This window comes from Diadema antillarum, unplaced genomic scaffold (genome assembly GCF_040938485.1).
Source record: "Diadema antillarum isolate AM-2024a unplaced genomic scaffold, OU_Dant_1.0 seq00001213_RagTag, whole genome shotgun sequence".
In the NCBI taxonomy this organism is placed as follows: domain Eukaryota; kingdom Metazoa; phylum Echinodermata; class Echinoidea; order Diadematoida; family Diadematidae; genus Diadema; species Diadema antillarum.
The window spans coordinates 42,138-54,757 of record NW_027272005.1 but is presented as its reverse complement, the minus strand read 5'-3'; the positions used below and the strand labels follow the sequence as shown (position 1 = coordinate 54,757).

Here is a 12,620-nt window from a genome sequence, read left to right as displayed (position 1 = left end):
AGCTGGCATAAGAGAGTCCTTTCAGATCTAGGGAGTCATGGTGACAAGGCTTTGTCACCTTGCTGGGTTTCTTTCTTCTTTCTGGAGCTCATGATGAGAAAGTGGTACCTGGGCTGGCTGGAGCTCATGATGAGAAAGTGGTACCTGGGCTGGTGGGACCTCATGATGAGAAGGTGGTACCTGGGCTGGCTGGACCTCATGAGAAAGTGATACCTGGGCTGGCTGGACCTCATGATGAGAAAGTCATGATCAGAAAGTGGTACCTGGGCTGGCTGGACCTCATGATGAGAAAGTGGTACCTGGGCTGGCTGGACCTCATGATGAGAAAGTCATGATGAGAAAGTGGTACCTGGGCTGGCTGGACCTCATGACGAAAAAGTCATGATGAGAAAGTGGTACCTGGGCTGGCTGGACCTCATGACGAGAAAGTCATGATGAGAAAGTGGTACCTGGGCTGGCTGGACCTCATGATGAGAAAGTCATGATGAGAAAGTGGTACCTGGGCTGGCTGGACCTCATGATGAGAAAGTCATGATGAGAAAGTGGTACCTGGGCTGGCTGGACCTCATGACGAAAAAGTCATGATGAGAAAGTGGTACCTGGGCTGGCTGGACCTCATGACGAAAAAGTCATGATGAGAAAGTGGTACCTGGGCTGGTGGGACCTCATGATGAGAAAGTGGTACCTTGGCCAGCTGGAGCTCATGATGTGAAGGTGGGACCTAAGCCGGCTGGAGCTCAGAAAGGGGGACCTGTTGTTTCTGATGGACTGGATTTGCTGAATGTTATAAGTGATAAAATAAAAGAATAGGCATCTTAAAGGGTGTGTACAGTTCTGGTCGGGGTGAGGATTTAGCTTTTAACGTTTTGCGAGATATTCAGAAACCACTCTATGAGATGTCAAAGAGCATGCAATTCTGAGGGTATCAGAAGTTTATTTGATGAAAAACTGTTTTTAAATGGCCCAGATATCCAAAAACAAGGTGAAACAAAGAGATCCTAATAAAAGGCGTGGCCTGTCGCCTTTTATTATTATCACATTTTTGGATATCTCAGCCATTTGAAAACCAATTTTCATCAAATAAACGTTGAATCCTTCTTAAAATAACGTGCTCTTTCATATTTCATAAGAGGTTTCTTATTATCTCACTTAGGAATGTTCAAAACATGAATCCCCACCTCAACCAGTACTGTACAGTCCCTTTAATCTGTGGTAACATTTGTTGCAGTGGAGTGATTAAAAAAATTGTAGAACTGTGACATCTAAGCTGTATAATTATATTCAATTGGTGAATAATCCCCCAAGAATGCGAAAGTTTTGAAAACTATGCCTTTGTTATGAAGATATCTATGAATAATGACTTAACCATGGCGAGGTGGGCTTATTACATAACCTATGCACTTTTTTCAGGGCTGTTCAATCGTTTTGAACTGCAATTGTTTTGAAGGCTTAATTTTTCCACTATATGAGATCTACTGATAGCATAGGACCACATATCTCAGATTTTCTACAGCTGGAAAAATTACTAAAAACCATTTAAAGGATTAGCAATATATGAATATCATGTATATGAAAAAAAAATGAATTGACGAAAATAATGAAATTATATACATCAATTCAAGATTATAATGCATTTGATCAAATCAAGTCAAATTTTAATGTCTATCAAGTATCATGTTTTCTATTGAAGATTATTACAAGAGGCTAAGGACTGTTTTTAATAATATCTACATAACAAAACAAAGCAATTTTAAAACTCACCAAGTAATGACAGAGGTACATCAATGTCACTTTCATCAGATGACAAAGGAATGTCTATGCCATTATTGTCTGATGAATTAACATCCAGCCTCCTGTCATCTTGTGATGTGCTTGCAATTGGCTTCACATCACGTACCACTCCTTTCAACCAAGCATCCCTTGCACCAAGCATCCTAAACTCCAGCCCCTCTCTTGAATTTTGATTTTTTTTTTTTTTACCTAATCTCTGAACATCGTCAGAACTGACCCAGTTCAATGATTTGTCTTTCTTCCATTGCACGAGTAGATCACATGCTACAGAGTCCATTGTGGCATCTGAGACCAGATTCTGAAGCTTGTTGATGAAAAATAGAAATAAGAAAATGAATAAGAATATGAGTATAATACATTCTAAAGTGACTTTAGCTTTCTATAAACATTTGAGTTTCTGTATTTAAAGCACCTTCAACTTCAATGTCATATGACATAACATTCTGTATAAAGCAAACTAGTAAATAATGTATAAGATAAATTGTTATTGGTCGATCTTGTATCATGTGACATTCCTTGATTTCTTCTCGACCATAATTCAGCCCAGGAATTCGGCAAGTTACTTCTTAGTCTTTTTAGTTTCATACTTTAGGCTGTATTTTAATTACAATTTTATAGTGCTAAAAACACTGGTAATTGCTTTGCCTAGAAACAAGCAATTGACTCTTGAGATGATCTGGATTCTGGTGCAGGTGAAGCTTTCATTTTTCAGTTCCTTCGAATTTGCTTAAGACTGCAGAGATCGGTAGGTCACTGCAACATCTAAAAATCACTTTGATTTTTATGAATACAATTTTACAATTTTTTGGGGGGGCTTTTTTTCGCACATCCTTTTTTTTAATGTTAACACTGCTGAACACATAGGAAACAGATCATATCAGTCTAGATTATTATTAGTAGTACACACTCGTGGTCTCTGCCATTCCCTGCACCGAAATCCAAATTATATTCATCTCCCAACCCCCTGGCCTCATTGATTGAGATAATTGAGATAATTCTGATTCGTCAAGCATAGACTTTAGTAGAAGTCTATAAAGAACTCAAAGCGTGAACTAGGCAACTAAGGGAGGGTCTGGAGGGTCTATATTATTACACCGAGTGTACCTGCATGGCCTAAAACAGAAATGAAGACAGTTTTCTCGACCTAGATCTTTGATACTCTAGAGTAGAGTCTAGATCTAGTGTAGATGTGAAATTCCTCCTAAATATTCTTATACCTAGTCCTATGAAAATCAATCATAAATTAAGCCAGGCCCCAATTCATCTAGTCTTTACTAAGCTATCACAATGATTGACCACTCATCTTTTGTACATTAAAAATTGTAGTTAGCCCAAATAGAGTTAGATCTAGTCTAGTCTACGAGAATTACCCATTACTAGTACCGGTAACACAAAACTCAGTGTTCAGGTCTGTACAATTAGACACTTACACTGGCACGACGAAATTTTCACTTTACTTTCAGTTTCTGTTTATTCTTATACAGATCGAGAAGCCCACAAATCTTTAAAATAAACAAATAAACACTAGCCCCTTTACTTTCAAAAAATACCTATCAATTATTGTGACAAATCAACAAGTCAATTTTCGTCTGCATTTTGTTTATCGCAGCCGTAAGTGTCTCTGAGCTTTGTGACCTTCTTCCGGGCAAAGTCCAAACAGAGCAAAGACCACAAGAAAGCTAGTTAGTGTGTAGCGATCTTATTGCAGGAACTTAATTGTGCTTAAGCTCTTAATATGCCCTTTTTCATTTGCTGATATTTTGAGTTTCACTTACGATGTACTCTTTCAATATTTGAAATGTTCAAAATCGAAAAAAATTGCCCCAAGTCCCTTCTTGCGGGAAGCCGACGATATGAAAAGCGTGTTCATCGCATACGCGTAGTTACAGTTGTAGTGTCATCATGTAATGTGCATGTTGCTGCCCCTTTCTCTCCATAGATGGAGTCATAAGGCAACATGACTTGATATATGTACACTGTAAACTGTGAACTCTAGAAAGGGATATTTTGTGGATCAGATGAATGAAGGTTTATTCTGATAGTGAATTTGCACAATTATGAGAATGTTGTGTCTTTTTTATCACCATTTTGTGTGCATGTGTGCACATGTGCACTTGTTGCTGTGGTTATCCATGGATTTGAGAACTGTAGCCCACATAGGCTTACTGGGCTTCATGTCATGTGGTTTGCACGGGCCAATACCAGCCAATTAGGCGGAATCACCGCTTAAACAGGAGAAAAACTTGTCTCCCGACCCCTCCCCATTAACCCTATAAAGCCCAAGGGGGGCATACCAGATTTTCGTTTGCCACTCCTTCGCCCTTAATCCGATTTCAACCAAATTTGGTGACTTTCCCTAAAATCTTATTGCGAACATTTTGATAGATAATTTAGCTATATTTGATGTTGCTAGTTGCCATGGCAACCATAAACTGACAACCATGTCAGTCAGATTTTGCATCTTTTCTCTGTTCCCATTTCATTTAACAGCATTACAGTGTATGAAATGGGTATTTCTGGCTGAAATTTGTTGAAGGAGCAAAATTTGAAGTAATTATGGTCCTGGAAAGTTTTTCTTATTATTTCCTTTGTTTTTATGTGACAAAGGCATAAAACAATAGATATAATAGAGATAATTGAAAACAATAATATTTTCAAAAGATTGCCCTTATATTTTGAGTTGTTTTGATTCCTTCACCCAAGTTATGCCTCTAATATCATTAGTTTATCATATCAATTTGCAATCTCAAAATTTTCATCTCTGGTCTCATAATGTATCACTATGTTGATATGAATAGCGCCCCCATGTAGTGACCTTGAGAAATTTCAACCATAACAAATAATAAAATTCCACTTGCTTATCATTTGAGGCAAATATGAAAACGATTGGTCCATAATAAGACATATATATAATGGGTATAAAGAAATTATACAGAAAAATCATGTTTTTAGCATATTTCCTATGTATTTCTTTATATTTTGGTCAATAGCGCCCTCCATGGGTGACCTTGTGAAAATTCAAATGTACGGTCATGTAGAGTATGAGTTACTCTACCCACGTGCCAAATATGACGATGATACATAAAATAATAAAAAAGTTGGGGGGCACAATGTGCCCCCCCTTGGGCCTGCGAGGGGTCAAAATAGCTTGGGCTTAATAGGGTTAAGCGGTGAGCACTGTTGTACATAAACATTCATAGAAACAAGTGTGATTTTGTCCATTTATCATTGAATATGAGTGTTATTTTTCATATTTGATTTTTGGTTTAAGGCAATTACTGTACCCCCTGGGCAATTATCCAAGACTCTTCCCCTTACCCTAACCCTAATCGTAAACCTGAACCTAATCCTAACCCTAACCCAAACTCTAACCTTAAATCTAAACCTAACCCTAATCCTAATCTTTACTCTAATCTTATTACTAACCAGTATTTAGCCAGGAAAGGGGGGGGATCCTCGGGGGTAAATGCCCTCATACGGTTTGATTTCATAATCATGATCATCAGATTTTTAAAAAAAATCTGAACATCTTTCTTTTGCCCAACAGTGTGTGTAAGCTTCAATATACATTGTAAATCCTTCTTTATGTGATCATCATATTGTTTTTATTGATCTTGAATATACATCTTTAGGCCCAATTTTTATCAGGGTCACGACATTGTGTAAAAAAAAAAAAAATTAACGTATTTATTTTCATTATGATCATCACACTGTTTTCGTGGTCTTCATTTTATCTATTCATCTTTATCATCATGTGTATTCCACATATATAGATGTTCTTTACATTCAATAAATATGAAATACACCACAAGTAATGTACTTTTTCAAGGACACCTTTGCGGACTTAATTTGAGTGTGAGCTTGTTTGGCTTTATACAAATTTGAATATTCGGAATGAGCTAACGACAGGGTGAGTCAAAATTGAATAACAATTGCCCAAAAACTGCATGCATATTCAATGAATTAGAATGTGCAGATGCAAAATCAGTTGCAGCATTAGTTAATTTGAACCACAAACGTATTATATGAATGACAATATTTTGATGCATTAACGTATGCTTCTAAAATGAAATTGAATGACAAAACATTGAAATTAAGTGGGAAAACCTGTATTTGTGAGAGGTTGATGTAGGACATGTTGACTGTAGCTATAAATCTAAAAAGCCTGATATTTCTCATTGTTTGAGATTATTCTCTTTCCATGTGATATATTTGATAATCTTGCAAATGGAACCCAAAATGTTGTGACACTCTTTGCATTCACTGGCTGAACTGCATGCAGGGGTAAAAACTGTGAGGATCTCTGGGAACAGGCCACCAATAGATCCAGAATGTGAGATGATGACAAGCAAAGCTCAGGTGTATATGGATGGAGCAGGTGCTGCATTTGATGCTATGCTCAATCAGGTATGAAACTTCTGTAATACTGGACAGACTGAACATATTTAGGAAGTTATAATCTGAATGGAGGTCCACATATATTAAAGGGGAATTCCATTAATTTTAGAAGAAAGAGAGAAAAAAAAAATATAAGCACAACAGGGGAAACTTGATTAGAATCAGATCATTGTTGAGGAAGTACTGACATTGTGAATTTACTCTTTCTTATCAGACTAACATTTAACTGTAATAAGGAATTCCCCTTTAAAAACAAGCAAGACTGCCCCTGATATTTTAAGCTGATGTGATTCAAATATGATTCAAATGTTGACAGCAGAATCTGTAGAAATGTGAAAATAGTGACTGTCCATCAGTGCAATTTCATTGTCATGACTGGTAATATTTGTATGACAGATTAGTCAAGAATCTAGGTTTATGCAGAGGTTCATTGTAAGTTATATTCTAACATTATTCCATATCTATTTCCCCCTATTAGACCAATCTCAAGAACAACAATAATAAGTACTATGTGATCCAGTTGCTGGAAGAAAATGCCAGAAAATGGTACCATGTCTGGTTCAGATGGGGGAGAGGTAAGATGTTACGATGGAGTTGGGACATGTAAAACATAAAGAAACTAGGCTGAGGGTGATTTGACTAAATGCAATTTGAAAAAAAAAAACCCCAAAGGATTTACGTTATCAGAATGTGTAATGTCTTCATTTGTGTTTTGAATCATGTATTCCAAATGAATGCTGGTGTAACCAATTTTCTTTTCTTTTCTTTTCTTTTTTTTTTGGGGGGGGGGAGGGGAGGGAAAGAGTCATGCAACTGTGTTTAATGTATTTTGCACCTATAATAAACTCTGTGTGAGTCAAGCTCTCTCATGAACTGAAAGCAGAACTAGAAGCTTGAAAAAGTCTGATTTTCCTCATGCATTCCTATGGATGAATATTATGGATAAGTTGAATTGGTTGAATAAGTGGAAATCATTTATGGTTAGTTAGTGGCGACATACAGGAAGAAAATGTCTAAACAACAATTGAATACACACATTTAAATGTAAACAGAAGGAGGATAAGGTTTTTTGGGTTTTTTTTTTTTTTAATGAAAATTATGTGAGTTAACAGAAATTTACTCTCATGAGAATGAAACAAGTTCTCCAGTTTGGAGGATTTCAGCACATAATCATCACATCTTTTTTTAAATGCGTTCTGCATGTGAACAGTGGGTCACAAGGGGCAAAACAATCTTATTAACTGTGGCACTGACTTGGAGAAGGCACTGAGCACATTTGAGCAGAAGTTTTGGGACAAGACAAGGAATGAATGGTCAGCAAGGGACAACTTTGTCAAGGTAGCTGGAAAGTATGATCTCCTCAAGATGGACTACACTACCAAGGTGAGAAATTAAGGTTTATCTTTAAATAATACTTTCGAAATGCCTTTCAGAAAGTTTTCAGTATTTTTCTTGTTTTTGTTGTTAGTTGTAATCCTTACATTAAGTAGGATAAGTTCTGTAATGAGCTATATTTATTTAAATGTACTGTAAAAGTGGATATTTTGGGTGACTAATTTTTCGCGCTCAGCCGGGTAAGAAGAGTTTTGTGTGTTTTTTGATTTTGCAGAATTAAGATGTCAACTACTGTAACATACGGCAAGCAAAAATATTCACAGGTTTTTATTTTCGTGCTAGTTTTTCTATGCGCGAAATGCGCGAAAATTTCAACACTCTGAAAATTTTTACTTTTACAATATTTGTATTCCTTTATGAAAGCTTCTCTTTTTTCATCATTTTACATCTCCTCTGTCTCTCTATTAAGCCTAGGTCTCAATCATTTCAGTCATGGTGTTATAGGGTGTTTGGGCTTATTGGCCTGCTGGCAATGAAGAAAAAGAGGATACAGTGTTAACATTCTCAAATACTTGAATACACTGTAGCACGTTAGCTGAAAAGGCGTATTTCAGAGACGCAAATGCCCATAATTGACAAACATATATGCAAAATGAGTGAAGGAAATTTTTTTGAAGAAGTTTGGGAAGAAAAAAGTTTACACTAGAAAATGGTGGGGGAAAAGGAGCCAGAAACTAACATATTTCATTTCATGATTCTATAGTCATATCTCTTCTTCACACATTTGGAGAGGAAATAAGTTCCCTCTATTCAAGTAGTTTTAGTATCCGTCAAATTCATCTTTTCTTTTGCATCATAGTACTTTTTTTTCATCACCTTTGGGATTACTGCTGAGTTAGAGCTATTTTTTTTCCTTTTGGTTCTCCAGAGAACTTCAGTGGTTTTTACCATTTTCCCCACTGGTTGCTTGATGGACAGTGCCATTTCATTCATCCCACAATCATACAGTGTGTCATGGGCGACACAAGTATAAGCATCCCACATAATATGGCTATTAAAGTCTGTTGAGGGGGCCAGCACCACAGGCATGTTTTTCTCTTCTCAAACAACCTGTGACAACCTGTAAAAGGTTTCAAACAAGAAAATGGTGTTGCCATTACCATGGTAAAAGGGTAGGCTACACAAGACACACGAGACATTTATCAAAAATGTCTTGTGTGTTCTCTGTCAAGACAGAATGGATAGTAAAGACAAATTCCAGAGCATTATACATAGATTTGGAAACCCATACAGCAATGTTTTTGCATCCATATTGAACAAACAAGTATAGAGCTATGTCTCGTAGGAAGCTGGATCTGGATGTTAGATGCAGTTACAATATGCTGGAGGTCACTGAACTTCTACAATGCTACACCTCCATTCTGTCTTGTTCCACGTTGCTTGCAAAAGGTCATACAGACCAAGCAGTGGGACTACTATTTGTACCAAACTGGCCAACTCGGGCATGGCTTGCTCTTTGAAAAGTAAGCTGTTAGAGGAACCTTCTTTGTTGTTGTTGTTATTGTTGATGATGTTGTTGTTGTTATTATTATTATTATCATCAACATCATAATTGTTCACTTGTATATTCATTTATTTATATGGCATTTGCAAGACAATACAAGTGAATGATCATGAAATGCTAATCAAAGACCATAAGAAACTTCTCACTTAACTGGTGTCGGGAGAACCACATCGAATCATCTCCCTCTTTTATGCTGCAATCTCTCCCAAGCGAAACTATAAATATAGCAGCATCCTGGAGAAATTCAACTAAGTCACAGTACAATGCATAAATATCAAGGAGCAGACAAATTTTTGTGAGCAGAATCATCTCAGTTCTTTACATCCTACTGACTGTTCAGACTGTGTGAGCATTTTTAGGCATGATGTACTACGAAGATAAAGCCATTTACACCAGGTAATAGTCTACATACAGCAGGAAGTGCTCTTAGTTCATTCATTGTTTTGGAAGGTAGCAATGACAACTTAGGATCACATCCAGTGGTATCCAGATTTATGTGAGGTGTTTTTAATCTACGCCCTCCAGCCCCTGGCTACTGATCTATCTGGAATGTCAAAATCATATTGGGTCATTTGCGCAAACTTTCTCCAGCCAAGGCACTGAACCTCCAGCAGCTAAAAGGCCCTGTCACACCTTTCCGGACAAGCTACACGGGCTTTTACAAGTAGAGATTTTCCAGCACGCAGGATAATTTTCTGTGGGCGGACAAGGATGTTGGCAAGTTTCACACTTGCGTCTTACCTGCTGGACGCGTGCTACTTACTTGCTACTTGCGTGTATTCCATGTGACCTGTGTGAGAGCTTCGAAACTGATCTGTTTTCAGTTCCGAGCGACATACAGGGACTGCGACAGCACTCATTTCTGCACAAAGAATCCAATCACTGCATCAAATTCAGATTGACAACATGAAAAGAACAATATCATCAATTGAGGTTAACCTGGGTCATGTAATCAAACAGATCAGACTGTGCATGGGCAGGATCTCGCATATTCTCATACGCAGTACTGCGTTGTCTCTCCTCCTCATCTTACTCTTAAAAATAAAGATCGAATTTTGAGCATGTTAAATTTGTTAGTTCTCATTTAATCTTTCTGTTATCTTCTTTTGATCTCCAAACTTTTAGGGAAAACAAAATCATTTTCAGTAGGACAGCCTCATTTGTGAAAGAAAAACAATTTTTTTTTTTTTTTTCCAATATGGTTTTCCAATCTTCAAGTTCATTTTATTTCCAATCTTCTTTGTATTATTTTGTTTGTGTGTTTGACACTCGTACAAATGTGGGTGTGTCTAAGTTCATGTACCTGTCTTATTTTATACTGTGTGATAGTCTCATCTTTGCTGGATTTAGACACTTCATTCAGTTTATCAACCCCCTAAATAGTATGACGTACCAAGGAATATATGTTGGATTTAGTCAAATGATTAAGTGATATGTATGTATTGTATAATTTTTTGTCTTATTTTCATAGGTTGGCTCCATCAGTGAGTTGAACACAATATGTACTGCATTGATGACCACACATTTCATTTTTTTTTTGTATGTGTATTATAAGTGGTGGGACCACCTATCTACAGGCTTCACGTTTGGGTGGGTCCCCTCATCTCTCATCCCAAAAGCAATGTAACACTCATCTGTTTCACTTCTTTAATTCTCATCAAAAGTACAATATACCCTGCTTCATAGTTACTTCAGGTGATATTTCTTTCCTTACAACTGTATATTCACATTGTTCGTATTTGCTGTTGATTATATTTGAGTTGGAAAAAAAGAAACTTGAAATCATATCCTATAGCGATATGAAGTATGACTGGGCACATGTTTAATGGGCTCTCAAGCTGTGAATTCTTTCTCCAATTCCCTCATGAAATAAAACTTAAAACTGGTAAGTTCTCGTTTTAACAATCTTTCAATTCTTTGCACAGTGTGCTGACTTCATTCTGTATTTTCTGGTCACAGAAGGAGAATGGAGATGACATCAAAGAAAATCAGGAGAAATCAAAAGTGGATTCCAAGCTTGATGCCAAGATCCAGGTTGGTTTTGGGTTTGTTTGTTTGTTTGTTTTTTTTTCCTGCTTGTACCGTAAAAACTCTGTGTTTATGGCGTACTTTTATTTTTTACGTTGGGAAATATGAAAAGTTGGAGATACACCTTAATATATACAAGGACAGTATACAACAAAAACGCAGCAAAAGCTCTGCCATACATGCAAATGTACACCCAATTTTATAACGTCAAACTGGGGCTATATGCACATGTGAGTTGATTTTCTGTGGGTTCATAAACATCATTTGTAAAATGTATTCCAGTTTCCCTTCCCATGTGCCATAATTGATCAGTCAGTCTGCCACAATGATAATCCATACATACCAGTTGTGCATGATGCTGATGTGAGAAATGCATGCACTGTGTTTTGGCTTGGTTACAGTGAAAGCGATTTTGCATTCGATAAAAGAATCATTTGTCATATATCTGCTATTGTTGTTTTTCATATTATTCATTTTGAACATTTTGCTTTAACTCGCAAGAGACACCTGGCTGCCAGCAAGTGGTTGGTTGTTTGTTGCAGTGTTCCCCCCCCCCCCCCCCCCAATCATTCATGGGATCGCGGCCAGGGAGAGGGAAATCGAAAGAAGGAAGTCTGCTCAGAAAAGTTGTCTTTGACACCAGCAAATCGTCATCACTATTTGTTGTTGTTGTTGGGTTTTTTTTTTTTTTTTGACAAGTCCTAAAGTCGGGGTGTGCCTTATAAACGAGTGTGCCATGTACACAGAGTTTAGCAATAATCATTGTTTGGAATCATAGCTAGTAGTTATCATTATATTGGTCGTATTATTATTATATTGGTCCTATTTCCACAATAAGACTTTGGACTCCATCTTTGGACTCCAATGAAATGTGTAGAGGGAATTCATGACATCTAAACAAGTATCCTGGATGGTTATTGTCTTTTTTTGTTTTTTCCTTGACATAAATGGATATGTTACCCAGGGCTGCACAACTAACCCATTTTTTCTACTGATCCGATCTGTATGATGGACCGGAAGGTACCCAGTTTTTCCATTTTTTTACTGGTCCATTCCTGAAAAAGTTACTGGTCTGACAGTATTTTTTACTGGTCAGAAAACGTCGGACCAGTGCCAGTGTGCAGCATTGTGTTACCCATGATGAATGACACTAACATGTGAACATCTGCATATGCAAAGAAGGCAACAAAATTCAACTTGTGTGTACTTTTTACTAACGTTCACAAGAGCATAAGGTGAAATGCAAAATTTAGCAAGAAGTGGTGAGAGCTCTGTGCATCTACTAAATGCTTCTGGTGTCAAATGCTTCAAAATGTGTGCATTGATTAAGAAGTTGGTATTATAGCTTGTAATATCAGCTCAATCTAGATATCATTTAATGCTGGGGGGAAAAAAATGACAGCACACAATTGGAAAGCCAAAAACTTGGTAATACAAACATTTAAGGCAGGATTAAGAGTTGGGGAGAGGATAGGAAAGAAAAGATTGTTGAGGTAATGTCTTT

The 12,620-nt window shown here is 37.1% G+C and overlaps 1 protein-coding gene across 1 annotated transcript in view; it reads left to right on the top strand.

Moving 5' to 3' along the window:
* Positions 1 to 12,620, top strand: part of LOC139744813 (poly [ADP-ribose] polymerase 2-like) — a 77,708-nt gene that overhangs the window by 36,107 nt on the left and 28,981 nt on the right. Inside the window, exons 5-8 of the mRNA XM_071655228.1 lie at positions 6,074 to 6,198; positions 6,668 to 6,764; positions 7,400 to 7,572; positions 11,048 to 11,122. Coding sequence (XP_071511329.1) covers positions 6,074 to 6,198; positions 6,668 to 6,764; positions 7,400 to 7,572; positions 11,048 to 11,122 — 470 coding nt within the window. The remainder of the gene's footprint in view (positions 1 to 6,073; positions 6,199 to 6,667; positions 6,765 to 7,399; positions 7,573 to 11,047; positions 11,123 to 12,620) is intronic.